Source organism: Sturnira hondurensis, unplaced genomic scaffold, assembly GCF_014824575.4.
Source record: "Sturnira hondurensis isolate 20B ecotype Veracruz unplaced genomic scaffold, ASM1482457v3 Scaffold0020184, whole genome shotgun sequence".
Taxonomy (NCBI): domain Eukaryota; kingdom Metazoa; phylum Chordata; class Mammalia; order Chiroptera; family Phyllostomidae; genus Sturnira; species Sturnira hondurensis.
In genome coordinates, this window is record NW_028092815.1 from 3,322,092 (window position 1) to 3,342,756 (window position 20,665).

The 20,665-nt window shown below is 45.2% G+C and overlaps 1 protein-coding gene across 1 annotated transcript in view; it reads right to left on the reverse strand.

Moving 5' to 3' along the window:
• Positions 1-20,665, reverse strand: part of GRIK4 (glutamate ionotropic receptor kainate type subunit 4) — a 315,020-nt gene that overhangs the window by 117,428 nt on the left and 176,927 nt on the right. Inside the window, exons 6-7 of the mRNA XM_037029059.1 lie at positions 14,845-15,023; positions 9,189-9,242 (exon numbers count right to left, since the gene is read on the reverse strand). Of these exons, the coding sequence (XP_036884954.1) occupies positions 9,189-9,242; positions 14,845-15,023 (233 nt within the window). The remainder of the gene's footprint in view (positions 1-9,188; positions 9,243-14,844; positions 15,024-20,665) is intronic.

Genomic DNA, 20,665 nt, shown 5'->3' on the forward strand with positions numbered 1-20,665 from the left:
CCTGGCTTCACTAAAACCATATTTATTTATCCACCAAAGTATACTGCATTATGCTGGGTGGTTCTCCTAAAAGGCTTAATACAGGTGAAATACATGAATAGTCTTAATAACTCTACAATACACTACACTTTAGAATCGATTACTTCGGCACTCGCAAATCATCCAACTGGTGGATTTTGGCTGTTGGCTAGCTCTATGAGTGTCATGGTATGTGTGTGTAAAGATGTATGCATGTGTAGGGATGGCTATGTGTGTGGTGTGCTTCTAGTAAAAGACTACAAGATATGGAAGAGGCTCAAGCACCCTGGGAACTGTTGTTACAATGAGGTGAGAAGCCAATTCTGATATGTTCCTGATAGCTTCAGAGTTTTAGAAAGCTAGAGGCAGGCATTAAATGAGAAAACTGAGGTCTAAGGAGGGATATATTCAACATGGAAGTGGGCAAGAAGAGATGGAAGAGAAATAATGTTTACTAGCAGCCCACTAAGGTTTAGAAACTTTCCATGTTCTTCACAAAATGACATTGTAAGAATTATTGTTCCCCCTTTACCAAAGGGAAAACTGAGACTCTGATAGGCTAAGTGATATCCCACATATACATTTAATATATAGTGGGGCCCAGATTCAAACACAAGTCTTCTCTAACCTGCAGCACTGGCTGCCTCCATTAAACTACATTTCTATCCTCCATGTCAACACAGTCAGGAGGCTCACCCAGCCTCGTGTGCCAAGGCACGAGGGCAGTGGACATGAGGAGATTAGTTAATAATGACCTTTACAACCTGAGGGAGAGGGTTTATTTCAAAGACCTTTGGGTTCTGGCTTTATGAGTTAGGTGCCAGCTACTGGCCTGAAGAGGCCAATTGACCCAGGCCAACCTGAGCACTTTGTGACCAGTGGAGTAAGCAGCCCCAGGTGGTGGACAGGCCTCTCAGCACAATTAGTGAGATTGTCCTTGGATTCCACTGCCCCTTCCAGCCTCAGTGGTCATTCTTGGTGCCAACCCTGGGGGGCTCAGGTAATGACATTGCTCTTACTCATCAGAACCCTCTGAAACCCTGTCTCCTGAATGCTGAACTAAACTACCTTCATGGTCCTGATGCCCTTAATTCTAAATCTGTCCAGCCCAGAGTGGAAGAAGGGTGTTCCAGACTGAGGAGTTCCTGGGTGGTCCTCCTGGCTGAGCTGCATGCATGCAGACATTGTGCTCAAGTACTTAGTGGGATGAGCTGAATTCCTGTTGGGTGCAAAGAGGTGAGTTCTCTCACCTGGCCAGCCTCCTATAATGTTGGGAACTGCTCCATTCAGTCACTCAACATATACTTATTGAACACTTGCTATGTGCCAATAGGCCACTGGGATGACAGTGACAAACAAGACAGAAGTGCCTTTATGAAGCTCAAAGTCTGGCAGACAGTTGGATAAAGAAGGAATTCGCACTTGAAATGAATGCACAAAACAGAACACAGGGCTCTGTGAGAGAGTATAAGTATGCACTCAGCTCCGTGGGGTGTCAAGGGACACTTCCCTGAAGTGACATTAGAGTGAGACCTGAAAGATGAGCAGGGCTGTCAAAGGAAAGAGTGGGAGAGTGGGGTGGTGAGCATACTCACCTCCTCAAGAACCCCTCCCCCTCTGCTCCCAGGCCCCTTCCTGTAACAGTTTTAGCAAGTTCAATTACTTATAGCTAATCTCTTTGATAAATCTTTAGAAAAATAAACATTGACTCCATCGGCTTCACAATAACATGCACCAAAGGACAAAAATTGGCTGCTTATATTCATTCTGCTCAAAGAAGATGAAGAACAACCAACCTGGAGGCTGACCGGAGGACAGAGACTCCTTCCAGGTGAAAGAGCAGAATCCGTGTAGGAAATTCATAACTATTCTGCACTCCCCTACCTGGAAATGCCAGGCTGGCAGCCCACTTGGACAAAGCCCTCAGGAGCAGACCCCTTTAGTCATAAGGGGGCTGATGCCTTTATAAGGAACCACTAATCTCCACATGCAGGATTAGTTATCTTCTAAAGAGACACGCCAGGGCTTAGGACATTAATTGCTTTTTAGCATATGTGAAAGAGATGCATGACAATGATGAATATTTAACGATGCGGCAGATATTACTAGCGATCACCACATCCACTTCCTCTCCTCCCCAGGAAGACAGTTGATGACATTTCCGAATCTCCCTTACAGGGAGTGGCAGGCATATGTCTGAGTTCTAGCCAGTGGAACTGGGAGGAGAAATACTATGTGCCGCTAACAAGCCTAGCCCATAAAACCCTCCTGTGTCTGAGCCTCTGTGCTGTTCCCCATTCCTGGCTTCTCAGAGGACTTGTTTGTAAGTTGGAAGAAGCCTGGGCCCCTGAATGACCTTACTGAAGGCTGCCCACTGATCATTCTCTTTTGCAAGTTCAATTAAGTCAGAAATATACTCTATTCTGTGAAAGCCATGAGATTTGGAGGTTTATCTGTTATAATAGTTGACACTACTTACCAGATACAAAGTGCTATCGATACCTATTTTTAATTTTGCCAACATTTTAAAGAGGGATATTATTATTCACGTTTTATGGATGAGGAAACTGAGACCCTCGGTAGCTTCAGGCACATACAGCTAGCAAGCTCCTGCACTAGGGTTCTCACCAAGCCTGACTGACTGAAGGACTGGGTTTTTACACACCACCTTTTTTCTCTCAGTATAAAGTCTCTTAGCCAGGACTCTTAACTTTAGCCACTTGGCTTTTTTCAATTTGCAAAGTCCAAATAGAAATAAGAAATGCAACTGATCCCTTCATAACCATTAAGATCACTATTATCACAAAAACAAAAAATAACAAGTATTGGCAAGGATGTGGAAGAACTCAAAGCCTCATAAGTTACTGGTGAGAATAAAATGGTACAGAGGGAAACCACTGTGGCCATTCCTCAAGCATTAAACGTAGAATCATCCTAGAAGTAGAGTTGACCCAGCAATTCCACTTCTCAGTATATGTACAAAAGGATTGAAAGCAGGGGCTTAGCCAGGTGTTTGTGCACTTGTGTTCACTGAAGCACGGTTCACAATAGCCAAAAGAAAGAAGTAGTACTGTGGCCGAGCAACCAAGTAATAATAATAGCTGGTATTTCTGAACGCCTTCTACTGGTAAGGCTCTGCAATGAGTGTTCCTCAGTTATTTTCTCATTTAAACATCACAACAGTTCTGGCAGAGGGCACTGTTTTATCCCCATTTTAGAGCCTCAGTGACTTCATCTATAAACAGATACTAATCATACCTGCTCCAAGAGATACACAGGAGCTGGTTCACAACAGTAGTTAAGTAAAGGAAAGGGATTATTCTAAGAATACCTTTTAAAGGTATTATGAAGTGTTACTTAAGAATATAACACTCATAGTGTAAGCCAGCTGCTATATGGAGCATATCTCATGAGGCAGGTACTATTATTAGTGGCTGCTTCTGGATGAGATGGCTGAGGCTCAGAGAGGTTAAGTAACTCGCACAGGGTCCTACAGCTGGGAGCCAGTCAAACTGGAATGCGAAGTTGTATCTACTGAATGCCAAGGCCTGTGACTTTTTGGCTCACTATGGTGGCTCCGAGAAAGCTAATATGTGTACCTGCTGCATCTTGGGGAAGAACTTAGGTAGATGGGACATAATGGGGGTCCCTGAAAAATTCCTGCAAGGAATAAATAAGAAATAAAGTCCAGGTAACATCTGTATTTGGAGGGGGAAGGGGCCAATGATAATCCATTACCCTCCTTTTGGAGCCTGTCCCTCTCTGGCCCAAGACTCCATCTGCAACTGAGCAGAAAGAATGGACTTCAAAATAGTTTCCCTCCTCATAAAGGGTTGTCCTTTCCAGAAACCCAAAGCACTGACAGGCTCCAGGACTCCTCTCTGATGAGCTGATTTTTGCAATGGCACTGCTTCTGTTTTCTTGACTATTAGTCAGCAGTCGTCATTCCTGCAACTACTTTTCTAATTTCCCCTTGCAAACTTACAGGCATTGTGACTCTTGATACTTCCAGGTGCGAAGAACTCGCCACCTGAGGAGAACTCCCAGAGTTCATCCAGTCTATGCCACCCAGAAACAAGAAAAGCTCTTAGAAAACTGAAGATACTCTAGTGTTGTGTAAAAAAAGACAATGCCTTAGAAACATATAGTACTTTGCAATTTATAATGCGTTCTTATTTATATTCACAGAAACCCCATAACATTTTATTACTGTTCCCTTTTCAAATGAGAGAAGTGGAGTTCAGATAGTCAACATGCCTCCCGCAGAGTCACACAGGGAGGGTGAGGCAGGACAGGGGCTTGACCCAGGTCTCCTGACTTCACAAGTTTTTTTCCACCAGAAAAATTATCACAATCAGCATTATCATTTCTGAGAAGAGGGAGTGGCAGTGAACAGTGTGGATGATGCTGTCTTCTTGAAAATCTTGAAGCCAAGCAACTGCACCTTTTTCTAGTTACTGTGCTGGGAACTCATATTTCAAATGACTGACCTCCTTCCATCTGCTAACTACCCCCAAGAATCCCTGCTTCCCAGCTTCTTGCTCTTCTGCTGCTGGGGCTATGTTGTGTGGGAGCACACTTGGCAGACTGGACAAGGCAGCAGCCCCTAGCCGCACTTCCCCTCTCCTCTCTCCTTCCCAGGATCCCAAAATAAAACACAACCATCCTTTACTATCTCTTTACTCATCTGCCAACCTGCCAAGGCTCCCCCTAAGCCTCCTTACTTTAAATAAATGCTTTTGTATTGCTCTGTGAATAGTCTAATATTTTCTCCCTTTCATGTGATAATGATCTGATTTACAGCAGCAGTGCTAGATAGAAATACACAAATGTATGCAAAGAAGTGCCTTGTGTTTTACATTTTGAGGGGTGGTGACTGGTGGGACACACAAAGGACTTCTGGGGTGCTGGATCTGTGTGCTGCTCACTTGGAAGATGCTCATTAAACTGTGTGCATATGACTTGTGTGGTCTTCTCTATGTGGCTAAACCTCAATGAAAAAAATTCCAACAATATAGTAGGCAGTTTTTTAGTGACAAAGAATGAGGTAAAGGCCAATGAGTTTCTAGCAAGCATGCTGAAGAGGTAATCCCAGGACTTCCGGCCAAGATGGAGGCATGGGTAGACACACTGTGCCTCCTCCCACAAACAAAATAAGGACAAAAACAATTTGAAACAAAAATCAACCAGTACTGAAAGAAAATTGAACTGCACAGAAGTCTGACAACCAAGGAGTTAAAGAAGACACATTCATCCAGACCAGTAGGAGGGGTGGAGTCGGGCGGCTGGGCAGAGAGGGCTCCCAGCAAAGTGGTGGCTGGCAGACCCCAGGCGCACAAGGTGGCAGCGGACATACCCAGTGAGGCAGCAAATTGTGGAGGGCCGCAGCACACAAGGCAACTGGCAGACTGGGCAGTCCCACATTCACTTGCAGATAAACCAGGTGAAACTGGGGAGACAGACAGACCAAGCAACCCAAGGTCTCAGCGCAGGGAAATAAAGCCTCAAAACACTGACTGAAAACACCTATGGGGGTTGAGGTGCTGGGAGAAACTCCCCTCCTCACAGGAGAGTTCACTGGAGAGACCCCACAGGGGCCTAGAACGTACACAAACCCACCCACATGAGAATCAGCACCAGAAGGCCCCACTTTGCTTGTGGGAAGTGATGGAAATGACTGAAATCCGGTAGAGAGTAGAGCAAGCGCCATTGTTCCCTCTCAGACCCCGCCCCCACATACAGGATCACAACCCATCAACTGGGTTGCCCCGCCTTGGTGGACACTTAAGGCTCTGCCCCTCACCACTAACAAGCACATCAAGAAAAAAAAATGGCTCAAACAAAAGAACACATCAAAGCTCCACAAAAAATACAACTAAGTGATGAAGAGATAGCCAACCTATCAGATGCACAGTTCAAAACACTGGTGATTAGGATGCTCACAGAATTGGTTGGATCTGGTCACAAATTAGATGAAAAAATGAAGGCCATGCTAAGTGAAATGAGGCAAAATGTACAGTGAACCAACAGTGATAGGAAGGAAACTGGAACTCAAATCAATGGAGTGGACCAGAAGGAAGAAAGAAACAAACAGAAAAGAATGAAGAAACAAGAATTCAAAAAAATGAGGAGAGGCTTAGGAACCTCCAGGACATCTTTAAAAGTTCCAACATCCGAATTATAGGGGTACCAGAAGGGGAAGAGGAAGAGCGACAAGTGGAAAACTTATTTGAACAAATAATAAAAGAGAACTTCCCCAATCTGGCAAAGGAAATAGACTTCCGGGAAGTCCAGGAAGCTCAGAGAGTCCCAAAGAAGTTGGACCCAAGGAGGAACACATCAAGTCACATCATAATTACATTAGCCAAGATTAAAATGAAGGAGAGAATCCTAGAAACAGCAAGTGATAAAGAAACAGTTACCTACAAAGGAGTTCCTATCAGACTGTCAGCTGATTTCTCAAAAGAGACCTTACAGGCAAGAAGGGGCTGGAAAGAAGTATTCCAAGTCATGAAAGGCACGGACCTACATCCAAGGTTGCTCTATCCAGCAAAGCTTTCATTTGGAATGGAAGGGCAGATAAAGTGCTTCTCAGATAAGGTAAAGATAAAGGAATTTATAGTTGCCAAGCCTTTATTATATGAAATGTTAAGGGAACTTATCTAAGAAAAAAAAAGATAAAAAACATGTACAATAAAATGACAGCAAACTCACAATTATTAACAACCACACCTAAAACAAAAACAAGTTAAGCAAACAACTGGGACAGGAACAGAACCACAGAAAAGGAGATCACATGGAGGGTTAGCAACAGGGGAGTGGCAGGAGCAGAGAGGGGGAAAAGGTACAGAGAATAAGTAGCATAAATGGTGAGTAGAAAGTAGACAGGAGGAGGGCAAGAGTAGTGTAGGAAATGTAGAAGCTAAAGAACTTATAAGTGTGACACATGGACATGAACTAAAGGCGGGAATGTGGGTGGGAGGGGATGTGCAGGGTGGAGGGGAGTGAAGGGGGGAAATGAGACAACTGTAACAGCATAATCAGTAAGTATTTTTTAAAAGGGGTATACCAGCAAAGAAACCCCCTTGACTCTTCAAGGGGCTTTCCACTCTGACAGCAAAGGCCTGTGGGATGCTTCAGCGCTAACAAGTGCATAGCAGCCCCAAGAAGGGGCTGTTCACAGAAACCTACAGCTGGAACAAGGGTCACAGAGTCCCAGGGGGTCTCTTCCCAGCAGCATCTCCTTAACCTCAGAGGGCATTTCAGGAGATCTGGTCCCTGCATCCAGGGAGGAACATTGAAAAATCTCCTAGGTTATCCTATCAGCTACATTGACCAAGAAAATCTTAACTTTTAGGTAATATTTTTGTTGGTAAGATTTAAGAGTCAAATCTGTGGGGATGGATTCTGCTCACTAACATACTTATATCTTCCTTAAATCTTCTAAATATGTTGTCTTCATGGATAAATTCAGTAATAATAATTAATTGTCAGAACCATTCCTAGAGCAGTTTGAAGTGACTCACTGTTTTTTGGACATGCCATGTACTTTCAGATCACCTCATCCAAGCATGTTTTTCCTTTCTTTGTTTATCTAGAAAAGTCCTACCTATATTTCAGGGTGTGGTTTCAAGTCCTCATCATCTTTTTCTTCTCTTTCTCCACCTTCTCCTCCTCCTTCTCTTCCTCCTCTTCCTTCTGGGAAGCATTTCTTTCCTGCTTCAAGTTGAGCAAGTGGCCCCTTCTTTAGGGTGTAGGGAATCTCGTATACACATCTACTGGGATTTACTACTTTGCACAATAGGTACTTGGAGTTTTTCCAAGGCAAACTTAGTTTCTTATTCCCATTTTAGTCCCTAGTACCTGAGCCAGTGCCTGTTACATCAAAAGCATGTCTGAATAAAGCAGCCACTTAAGATATTTCAATAGCGCATGCATTTATAAAATAAAATAAACTTCTCTGACTGACTGTTTATAGTTCTATTTGTCATAGCCAGAAACTGGAAACAACCAAAATGACTCTCAAATAGATGGATAGTTAAGCAAACTGTGGTACATCCACATCAAAAAGCACACCTCAGCATTAATAAGGAAAAACTATTCATTCATGTGACAACTGGATGAATCTCAAGGGCCTTACATCAGGAGTGAAAAAAAGTTAATCCCAAGAGGTTAACCATATGATTGCATTAATACAACACCCTTGAAATTAAAAATTATAGAAATAGAGAACCAATTAGCAGTTGCTGGAAGTTAGAAATGGTGGGAATTAAGGTGGTGGGTTAGAGTACAAAATAGCAGCATGAGGGAATCTTTGTGGCAATGAAATGGTTTTGTGTTTGGAATGCAGTGGGAGTTAGAGAAATGTACACATTTTGAGAGATGCGCTATTTTGATATCCTGGTTTTGATATTATTGTAATTATGTAAGATGTAACCCCTGGGGCAGACTGGGTGAAGGGTACCTCTCTATTTTCTTTATGACTTCCTGTGGATCTTTTACTTTATTTCAAAATACAAAGTTATAAAATGTTTCTAAAAACTCATTCTCTAAGGTCCTTTCTACTCTCTAATTGAGTGTGTCTCTAACAACCTTTCACATTTCCTACTGATTTACAATGTCAAAACGTTTCCACATAAAATAAATTGCATCATTTCAAAGTTGCAGGACCTGCATGATGCAGCTACTCTTATCCCTATTCTACAGACAGGGAAACCAAGGTTCAGTACTTGTTGATAGGTGACGTGGCAAAGCTAGTATTCCAACTTGACACAGTAACATTTCTACAGGCCTCTTTTCTCATCTGCAAAATAAGGGGATTTAGCAGACACTGCCTCTGAGGTGCACCCCACTCTAACAGAACAGGGCCTGCACACTGTTTGCGCCCCAGCTGCCCTGCTTGAGTCAGCACATGGATCTGATAGAGCAGAGGCTGCGCCCTAGGAGCTGCACCAACAGAGAAAACAGTGCTGGCGGGCTGGCACCATTTGAATGAAGGATTAGACTCCACAAATTCTCATTCTCCCAAGGCTAAGAATTGTTGGGAAGAGAAGTCTAGTGGCTCATTATTTTCCCTATCCCATCTTCTTGGCTCCTTTCTGTGACACCCCATTGACCCTAATTAAGGACACACTCTCCATGCCAAGGAAGTGAGCTGTGCAACATCTTACCAGGTTAGTGAAGATGTACGTGTAATAGGCTGACACCATCCCTAGCTCAGCTGCCTGCAAAGGGAAAAGAAGGAGATTAGCAAGGAAAGCAAATACCTGTGGAAAGTGAGTGAGCTGTGAGGGCTCACCATACCTTAGCTCACTACCCCTTGGCTTTAGGCTGAAGAGAACACCTTGGTTTGTTCTTATTTTGCCCTTGAATTTGGAGGATGGTGCACAAAGACACAGTCTCTAGAACAGGGTATCTCCACCCCCACCTTGCTCCCTGTCTTAGCAGTAACATACACAGTTGGTATTCTCATGCACAAAACATTCCCACAGATACAACCAGGTATCATGGAAACCTAAATGACTTTAAGGGAAACAAAACAAATAACAAACCACACTACCTCAATTATCTCCACAACCATTAACAATACCATGGCTAATACCCACTGTTTGGTGTGTGGGGAGCCCTAGAAAGCATTTCACTTGAATTAACTTGACAAGGTGGGTACTACCTCTACCCCCATTTGACAGCTGAAAAAACTGAAACACCAAAAGATTCTATAGCCTGTCCCAGATCACATGTCTCATAAATGGAAAAGCTGATATTGAAGCCAACAGCCTATACCTCCCAGGAGGACTGTGATATTAATGGAAATACTGACACAACTCTCTTAGGAGCCAAGTTATAGACAAGAGTCTGTGAGTTGTAGACAATTCGCAAATTAACTCCGCCCCTCAGAAGGTGAGAAAGCAAGAAGTATACATCTGCAGTTGTGTGGGAAACAAGTGAATTCTTTGCAGAATTTGGTTCTTTATTATTAGCAAGAAACAAGCTGGATGTGACCTGCTTCACCCTTGGTCACAGCACACCAGTGTGTCATCACCCCACAGTTAAGAGCTGCTGCTTCAGAACACATATCCTTTATCCTATCTTTGCCACCATAATAAATGCTCCTAACCAACCTCCCCATCAGTGTGCCCAGCTTTGAGTGGGACACAAGCTATAGAAACCAGCAGGCAGATGAGGCAAATAATGAGCCCAGTTCTCCCTGGGGCCCTCATCCCTCCTGACAGACAGGTAGGTTCATACTGTATCCTACAGTGCCAGGTCACTGCAAAACCACTTTGTCCTGACCAGTGAGCTGCAGGGAGAGAAACAAGACTGGGGATGCTAACAGTTTCCTATTTTCTATTTCTCTGATAACTTTGTGAGCATCCTAACAGGAGCCCTCTCAGTCTCCTTCAAGAACAGCCTGAGGTAATTATATCATCACACTCAAATGGGAAACTGAAGTGCAGAGGGCCTTAGGGACTGTGGCAAGATTATGTGAGGGTCGCAGTGGAGCTTGATGCCTCTGTGTGAGGCTCCTTTTTCCTCTGGCAAAGCAAAGCTGCATTTCTTTCTCCTCTCCTGAAAGGATAATATGGCACGAAGCCCAACCATCCCATCTCCCCCACACTCACACTGTCCTTGTAAAATTCTATTCCTGTCCCTGGTTATAGGGATGGGCCAGATGCAGGAGGCTGGGAGAGGACATTAGATGGCTAATGCTTATTTTGTGAAATCTGCTGTACTAAAGATAAAATACAAGAGATTCTTGGTTTTTTAAGACTTGAATTCTGGATAAACATAAACTTCATTGCCAGAAAAGCCACGTGATAAAAGTAGGGATTTGCTCTGCAAACCCTGCTGAAATCAAGAGACAGCAGAGTGCAGCCAAGCTCCTGGCCAGGCTCACATGGGCACGCCGAGCTTCTGGAAGCCCCATGTGCTCTCTGCTCACCCTCCTGCCCACACTGAGTCCTGCCTCCCTGAGGTCCACGAGTGTGGGCTGTAGTCCTCACAAAGGTGCAGCATGGAGCCCCAGGGAAGCAGGAGGACTGAGTCCAGGCCTGATGTAGGGCCCACCTGCCTGGGGCCAATAGGAAGTCAAATGGGAACAAAAGAGAGTTTTTTGATACCTTTCTGGTCATTATTTATCAGTTTGGTTCCAAGGTCACACGGGCTGAGGTAAATCTTCCCCTGGCCACCCAGCAGAAACACTTGCTAATAGCAGTCATTACAGGCTCAGTTTCCTTCAAAAGTACAGCCATTAGAAAATTAAAAAGTATCTGTAATGAAAATACCAGGTATTGCAAAGGATCCTACAGGACACCCATACAATGCAGGTAGGAGCGTAAATTTTTATGCACTTTTGAGAGGGCAATCTGTCAAGTCATATCAAAATCCTTCAAACATGCTCAACTTTCACTCAGTAATTCTACTTCTAGAAATGTATGCTAGGAAATACTCATGAATGTACATCAACATTTATGTATAAAGAAAGGTGCATCCTATCATCATTTGTTTTTTTCACAATAAACTTATTTTTTATTTAATTCTTGTTTAAGTAGAGTTTTCTATCTTATATTCCCAGCCTTGCCCCCCCAGTGCTCCCCACCTCCCTCCCATTTCCAGCCCCCACCTTAGTTATTGTCCATGTGTCCTTTGTACTTCACTTGTTCATGTGAGTCCTTCCCCTTTTCCCCTGTGATTCTCTCCACTCTCCCCTGTGGTCCCTGTCAGCCTGTTACGAATTTGAGTATCTTTGGTCATATTTTGCTTGCTTGTTTGTTTTGTTGTTTAGATTCCTCTTAATGGTGATATCATATGGTATTTGTCTTTCACCACCTGGCTTATTTCACTCAGCATAATGCTTTCCAGCTCCATCCATGACGTTGCAAAGGGTAGGAGTGCCTTCTTCCTTTCTGCAGCATAGAATTCCATTGTGCAAAGGTACCATAGCTTTTTGATCCAGTCATTGACCGATGGGCATCCAGGTTGCTTCCAACTCTTGGCTATCGTAAATTGTGCTGCTATGAACATCGGGGTGGATAGGTTCTTTTGGATTGGTGTTTCAGGGTTCTTAGGATACACTCCTAATAGTGGAATTGCTGGGTCAAAAGGCACGTCCATTTTTAGTTTTCTTAGAAAATTCCATACTGTTTTCCACAGTGGTTGTAGCAGTGGTTGTAACAATCCCACCAACAGTGAACTAGGGTCCCCTTTTGCTCACAACCTCTCCAGCACTTGTTGTTTGTTGCTTTGTTTATGATGGCCATTCTGACTGGTGTAAAGTGGTATCTCATTGTGGTTTTAATTTGCATCTCTCTGATAGCTAGCAATATCAAGCATCTTTTCATGTGTCTCTGGATCCTCTGTATGTCCTCCTTGGAGAAGTGTTTGTTCAAGTCCTTTGCCCAATTTTTAATTGGGTTGCTCGTCTTCTTTGAGTGGAGTTGTGTGAGTTCTTTGTATATTTTGGAGATTAAACCTTTGTCTGAGGTATCATTGGCAAATATGTTTTCCCAAGCTGTTGCTTCTCTTTGTATCTTGATACTGTTTTCCTCAGCCATGCAGAAGCTTTGAATTTTGATGAGATCCCATTTGTTTATTCTTTCCTTTATATCCCTTGCTCTAGGGGACATATCAGTAAAAATCTTGGTGCGTGGAATATCTGAGATTTTCCTGCCAATGCTCTCCTCTAGGGCTTTAATAGTTTCACGGCTTATATTTAAGTCTTTTATCCACCTTGAATTTGTTTTGGTGTGTGGTGTAAGTTGGTGCTGGAGTTTCATTTTTTTGCGCATAGCTGTCCAGTTCTCCCAACACCATTTGTTGAAGAGGCTATCTTTACTCCATTTTATGTTACTGCCCCCTTTGTCAAATATTAATTGACTGTAGAGATTTGGTTTGTTATAGTAAAGATTAAAAATAACCTATCACTCCAATAATAAAGGAATAGCTAAATAAATTATGGTACATCATGACAGAAAATGATGCATCCATTAAAATATTCATAGAAAATATGTAATGACATGGGGAAAACACATAGCATATAATTAAGCACAAAAAGGGGTTACAGAAGAATATGTGCAGGGTGATAATTTAGGGGAAATGTGTCTATAAAGGCAGACAGAATAGACATCAAAATTTAATAGTGGTAATCTCTGGATAATGGAATTGTGAATAATTTTTATTTTATTCTATGTGCTTTTCTGAACTGTCCAAAATTTCAACAACAACTAGACATAGTATTTGAGAGAGAGAAAGAGAGAGAAAGAGGAAGCCCAGCTGTTTATGCTGGAAACCATGAGAGTCCTTGGCAAGCACCACCCCTGTTCACACAGGCTCTGCTACTGCAGGGGAAATGTGCATTCTGACCTGCCCTCTGCAAAGGGACTGGGGGGACATCTATCTTACTCCCTACTCCCCACCTTTCCTGAGGACTCCTCAGAATGTATTTCTTGTGTCTTAAAACTAAGAGGACTTTCCATTCTTATGACTTTGTTGATCCTAGCCCCAGACATAAGAGAAGAAAGAGAAAAAAGAATAGAAGAAAAAAATATATATGGGTATGCATGTATGTGTGTGAATTGGATATATGCATACAGACATGGGTTTGGAGTTGTGAAAAATTACTATAGCAATGGGCTGAAGGGATAATCCTCAATACTCAGAGAACTCATTCAACCCTCTTACTAACTCAGACATAAACTAGCTAGGTGGGGGGAGGTTAGGAAGGAGGGAGGGAGGGAGATGAAGAGACAGTCTTCCGAGTGTCTGCTGGGACCCTCATAGCTTGGCAGAGGGTTAGGGGGAGCCTCACTTTCCCAGTGAGAGATGTCAGGTTGCTTTTAGATGTGTAATTGAAATGGCATTAGAGGAGACCAATGTACCTGAAGAGGCTGGGGAAGCTGCTGCAAGTCATGGAGGAGCTTGGAAGCATTGTCCACTCTATTTGGGGTTGCATGCTTAGCCCAGCCACCAGCCCAGGAGCTGGTGCCAGGTGATTGCAAGGCTGCCCAGCTGTTTCCCACTGTTTGTTCAGCACGGATGCCCAGGTGTCTGACTTCTTTCTCTGTTATGTTCTGGCCCTTCTTGACCCAACCTCATAGAGACCCAATTTCCACGAGTGTATGTTCTGATGCAGGGACCCCTTTCTGTGTTCTGGAGGGGTGGGCACAAAAATTGCCTGATAGGCTGATAAAGACAACTGTGCCGACTTAGCTTTGCTCCTCCCAGGCCTGGAAAAATGCTGTTCATCTTCCAGAGTCTCAGTGCCTTCATCTGCCAAGTGAATATGTTATGCCTACCTCATGTGGTCAGTCAGGGTTACATCGGGAAATTACACAGTAGTGCTTTGTGAATAGTGGTACACATGTAAGGATTATATGCAGGACCAATATTCAGCAACACACACATATGACTGCCCTTGGTTGTCCAAATATGAAAATACTTCTATATCTCTTGGCAAATAGCCTCTATCCTCCAAGTATCCTACCCCCGCCACCCTAGACCCTCCTAGAAACCCATGGACTTTATCTCAGAGCTCCTGGCAGGGTCTAGGTTTGGCCAGTGTCTCAGCTGGTGGCTGCCCTACTGCACAGCAGTTGAGTATTTTTATGACATCTCCATCATCCTACTTTCTCCCTTCAGCCTTTGGAAGCTGTTCACTGAAACTAAAGCACACAAAGGCTTGCAGGGTTTAGAGGCCCAGTCCAGGGCTCCTTGCACCTCAGTCCAGGAAGACACCCACAGCAAGAAGGGGACAGAGTGCCAGTGCAGCGGGAGGGAGGGGGAGAAGGATGCTCAGGCCCACCAGCCTATACCCAGCCCGGCTCCCACCTTGAGGAGGATGGTGTGAGACAGGGAGGCATTGGCGTGGATGATGATGGTGGCTGTCTTGTCATCTCGGATCTCTTTGAGGAGTGGGGTGGGGTCCCTGGTGTCATCCAGCATCCGCACTGACAGTGTGTCCTTGGAGATGAGGAATTGCCGGAGCAGCTTCTCGAGGTTTAAAAGGCCTGGAGGGAAGAGAGGAGGAAGGCTGCCTGAGGAGCCATCAGAGGAAGCTCATGGGCCTGGCCCCACTCCTACTGATTAGCAGGTGCATCTTTAACGAGCAAGTTTCTTAACCTGTTTGGGCTTCAGATAAAGGTTGCTTTTAGATGTGTAATTAAAATGGCATTAGAGGAGGCCAATGTACCTGAAGAGGCTGGGGAAGCTGCTGCAAGCCATCCCATCTTCAATAAAAAGAGTGTTCCTAAGCTTCCACGGCTTCCCCCAACTGTCTTGAGGATGCTCCTTGAAGGGAGAGAATGCAGTCTTTGGAGGCAGACTGGAGGGTTCCCACTTTCTCATAGCTGCATGAGCAGCACTGCAGTGAGCAGACCTGGGCTCAGAGACCACCAGGCTGTGAGTTTTCTCCCTAACTTAGCCACTCACCCACAGTGTGACCTTTCTGTATGGCCTGATCTCCTGACCTCAGTTTGTTCATCTGAGAAATGAGAATAACGATGGCGGTCTGCTCACAAGGCTGTGGCGAGGATTAAATGAGGTAATACATGAAACCCTTAGGCCTGAGCCTCACACAGGGTAGATGCTCACAAATGCTCCATGCAGCTGCACCACAGCCTTCCTTTCCTGTGGAAAGGAAGGGGCAGGGAGCGGTGACCTTAAGATCACAGGGTCCAGAAATCGGGTCTAGCAAAAACACTTTGAACTCCTTTCTCAGAGGGTAGAAGCTGCACGGGACAAAGTATTATTGCAATTTTAAAAGAACAGGCTCTGAAACACACTCCTACAGGCAGTCCTGTGGGCCAAGAACAAAACAGGAAAACTGGGACTGAGCTGAAGGCGCTCCCTTGCTATTTGCTGCCTAGAAGCAGTGGTGCTAGGAGGGGTTCTGGAATGATCTCATTAATTCTGCTCCATCTCTACAGAGGCAGGCCAGCAGGAGGGTGTGTGTGGTGGGGGTCTCCTGGGAATATAGTGTCTCAAGTCTAGTGGACACAGACCCACAGACATTTGCTCTTAAAGCAAGTTTGATAGTAACATTTATTAAATCCTTATTATTGCTCCAGGTAATGGGCTAAACGTTTCACATGGCTCATCTTGCCAAAGCACTCACAGCCCATGATCAGGCACCATGGTCCCACAGCACAGGGAGCACGAGGTGTGACTCACAACTCCCTCACACTAGGCTCCACACACTGACTAGAGGGGACGGCTGGCTTTCTGACTGGGCCAAGGCCCCCACACCTCAGTTCCTGTACTGGGTAAAGGGACATTAAGTGTAGGAATGTCTTAAAGATGGCCCAGAGACTCCACTCAAGTAACCAATCCTCTTGACCCTTGAGGATCAAAAGGTAAGAGAAAGGGGCTGTGAAGAGGATCACATTGCTTTTTTCTTTCTGTTAGAGAGGTGACAGGCCTTGCCTGGTTACACAGGGACACAGTAGGGATCGGAATTCCCATTTTCTCATCTTTGTCCAGTCTTCTTCCCATGAGACCAGGCTACCTCTTATGGCCAAACACAGAGGAGGCAGCAGGCATAGCACAGAGAGAGGCCCCAGGACATTTTCTCTGCACCTAGGCAGAAAAGCATGCACTGATGTGTTGGTTCTCTTTTTCTCTCTCTTCCTCTCTCTCTCTCTCTCTCAGAAAAAGTAGCAGGGTAGAGCCCAAGGGCCTGGCCTGCCGGAGACAGGAGCTCTGGAAAGGTGGTGGCAGCCCTCTATCTTCCAGTCACTGGGCCTAAGAAGCATTTCAAGGAATTGGAGGCTGTGGAGAAGGGGGTCCGGGGCAAGCCTTGGGAAGGCCTGTTATTGTTATTCACCAAGCAGTTTCAGAAACAACCCAACTGTGCAAACCACAGAATGGGACTGGCCTTTCCTTCCTTCCCCAACAGGGCCTGACCCAGACTTGCAAAGGTCTGCTACTGTCTGGGCCCCTCCCATCCCTCTCCATCCACCTCCATGAAGAATGGCCATGATGTTGCCAGTGCACTTCCTGCCAATCCCTAATGCAGAGGATGTGGATTTGAGCTCAGGGTCAGCCCTCACTGGCTGTGGACCTTGTCAAGCCATCTAACTTCTTCATAACTCCATCTTCATCTATCAGATGGATATAACAGGCCAGGTCTCTGTAACAGCCTGCATGAAAGCACTCTGAAGCACGGGAACATATATACATATATATAGTATCAGTGCAACTCTCATTTTCACTCAGCCCCACAAGAGTGCCAGGCACTGGGACAACAAGATGCCAGCAGAGAAGATGGATCAGATGCAGACCCTGCCCTCCAGGAGAACAGAGTCCAGGGACTTGTAGCTAAGGCTGTAGAAAAGTTCAACTCATGTCCCTATTTTCTTTGATGGCCTAATAATCTGGTTTTCTAGGGGCAGTCCCACTTTGTCCTATATGTAAAATGGAGAGAATATTCACCACATCTTCCTCACTATTGATGTGAAAAGCACAAAAATCACTCTAACCAGGAGCCATTCTTCCTGAGGAGGCCCCAGAGAAGGAACAACCATCTCCCTGGCTCAAGGAAAGCTTGGCCTGGGCATGCTATGGGGGGGGAGCATGCAGCTGGAGAGAAGGGAAGTGTGGCAGTGGTAGAATGCATGGGTCCTGGAATGTGGCATGAAGAATCTCTGGAGTGTGGCTGAAAAGAGGCCAAATCCCCTGTGATGGTTTCTTGTGGACAATGAACTTTTCAGCAGGATGAGACAGGAGATCCTAGGGGATGACAGCAGGATTATGCACAGCAGAGAGACACCTGTTCAAGGCAGCCAGGGATGCACCCCTGCTTTACAATCAGCTAGTGTTCTGAGTTCCCAGGGACAGTCTCCCAGATGCCACACGCACTGAGGACCCTACTGTTGCCTATCCCCAGCACGCCCATCCTGCTGCCCCTTGGGGTGCTTGCTACCTTTTAAAGAAAGAAGCTGCATCATTCCCCCATCCCATCTGGCTGAGACACAGGATAGGGGCAGGTTAGGGGAGAAGAGCAGTGAGTCTGGTAAGGTCTGCACCCTCACCCACAATCTCCCACTGGTTACTCCTCTCCCCAGCTTGCACCCCACCATGGCAACAAAAGGGGCACAGGGTCTGGTGGTGAATCCCAGGTCTAGTGCTGCCAACTGGTTAGTGTGGGCAATTTCCTCTACTCTCCACATCTCAGTGCTCTTTTCTGAAAGTAAGAATAATAGCAGCCTTACAGGGTGAGTAAAAGGATACTGGAAACAGGATACAGTTATTTTCCAATCAAATAACTGGAACAGTGTCTGTCACCTGGAAGGCACTTCAGAATCTAGTTTCCATTCATCTCCCTCCCCCACTTTCATATCCCAACCATCCTTCACACCATCTCCCAAGTTTTAGAAAATTTATTACCTAATCCAAAAAATATAGCCCTTGGTTATGTCAACCAATGGTCATTGGTGCCAGTTCACCACCAACAGGAATTCCCAATTTCAGGTGCTGTGAAGAAGGAAACTTAATTCAGTGCAAACAGCTCAATGGTAAAACAGCATTGCTGTGCAACAGCCCAATAAGAGTAATAGTGTGGCAAGAGGCTTCCCTGGAGCCAGCACCCTCTTCAACTAGGCAGCTCTACTCCTCAACAGTCTGGTCTGGTCTGGTCTATTCTGCCTTGCCCAACGCCTATCCGCTCTGCTCCAACCCAGAATTTGTGTCTCCATTCAGTGGAAAGTACACTCTCAAACCCACAGGGGAGCTGGCTTATATGAATAGAAGTCCCCACCCCTGGTCCTCGATTGGTCTGTCCTCATGCAAATGAAGATGCCAAATCCTCACAATTTGATTGGTCTAAAGGCACTGTTCTTGAGGTCAGAATAGAGCTGCTCTGATTGGTCAGAGCTGAGAAGCTCTGATTGGATGGGGAAAGCCTCGTCTTGTTGATTGAAATAGGATTCCAGGAACTCCTCTATAAGGTTTGGCAACAACACTGTGCAGGATGGCATTTTAGCAGGCAGATGTAGGCAGTCTAGGGCAGAGGCTTCTCCATGAAGTACAGTTTGCATGAGAGGCCTCTGTGCAGAAATAGCTGCTAGGCTCTGCCCTTTCTTTTCTTTTTTTGAGCCTAGTTAGTTACCAGAAGCTCGTAGGTATCATTTTTTCCTTTCAATGTTCAAAGTTATGACCATGTAAAATATTTTGTAGGATACACATATGTATACTCATATATACTAATTATTTTCTCATGTTGGGTTGGAGTCCCATTCAAACTTCTCTGCATACCCACAGCATGAGGCAGGGTGCAGGGTGCTTGCTGATGCACTGACCTACAGACTGTTGGGCAAAGAAAGTGACCTTAGCAGGCCAGAGCAGTAGCAGTGCCAGGGGAACAAACACTGTGTCACCTGAGGGTCAGCTGAAGGGATGATGTGCTTGGCTTGAGGAAGGGTGAGAAGGGTTGTCATGTTCTTGACAGCCTCAGGAACTGCTCCAGGAATGATGAGTGGATGGAAGTCACAGGAAGACAGAAGACCACCTACTTGAGCTGTTTAAGGATGTGGTGGGCTGTATAATGAGGTGATGGATTCCCAGTCGCTGGAGGCAACCAGGAAAAGGCTGGAGCCCCTCTTGAGGACCAATGCACAAGGAATTCAACCAGTGGATGAAAAGTTGAACTAGAAAAATGTTGACATATTTCCAGGCCACAAATTCTCCAATTCTATAAATCAGAGAGGGATACCTTCTCTTTTTTTTTCATTCTAAGCATTAGAAGAAATTTGCAGAAAAGAAAGTGTGGTTAGTTATGTTTAAAATATTAGGAGTATTTTCAGTGGAGTTTGACATTTTCCAATGGTCATTCTCCTCACTTCTATCTAATGAAACTAAGAGATTTACCAAAGGTAGCTACTACCACAGGGGTTAAAAGCTACTCTCTCCTTGGCTTCCCTTTCACCTGCACCCCAACCTTCCTCTCCAATAGGACCCCTGGCCCAGTAGGTCTGCTTCCCAAGTCCAAGGCTGCGAAGGACCTGAGGAACCTATAGTATTGCTCAGGATGCAGCAGGATGGATCAAAGAGAGACTCAGCAAGCCAGCCACTGTAGAAAGAAGGTGGAAGGCTGGCTTTGGGAAATGGAAGGCAGGGACAGAAGGAGAATGGAGGGAATGTGAAAGGCACAGCCAGGGTTGGACAGCCATAGGACAAGGACACAAATACCGAAGTGAAGGGTCTTCAGGGGACCCAGAAGACCCTTGTATGAAAAAATAGGAATAAACACTCATTTCACCTGCCATTACTTCCTCTCTACTGGCTGACTTCCTTGGCTGCAGGCTTTCATTCTGTAAAAGGCTAATGTTCCCAGGAGGGCGGCACTCTCACATCTTTAGGGAGGCAACTGATACAATGCTGACCTCAGCAGACTGTGGTAAGGACTCAATGAGGTCACATGAGTTCATTACTGTGCACTATGCCCTAATGCTGGAAAGCCTCGACCCCCCTCCTGCTGGCCAGGCCCACATGCCTTGGCGTGTGTGGTTTTCAGACCTGCTCCACAGAGCAGATGAGAGAGAGATGAGGGCCCAATGTGTTACCAGTGGGGAAGGGGCACAGAATGAGATCAAATGCATGAACAAGATATTGCACTTGCTTCCCAGTTTTGTCTCATCCCACAGTAGGTTCGGCC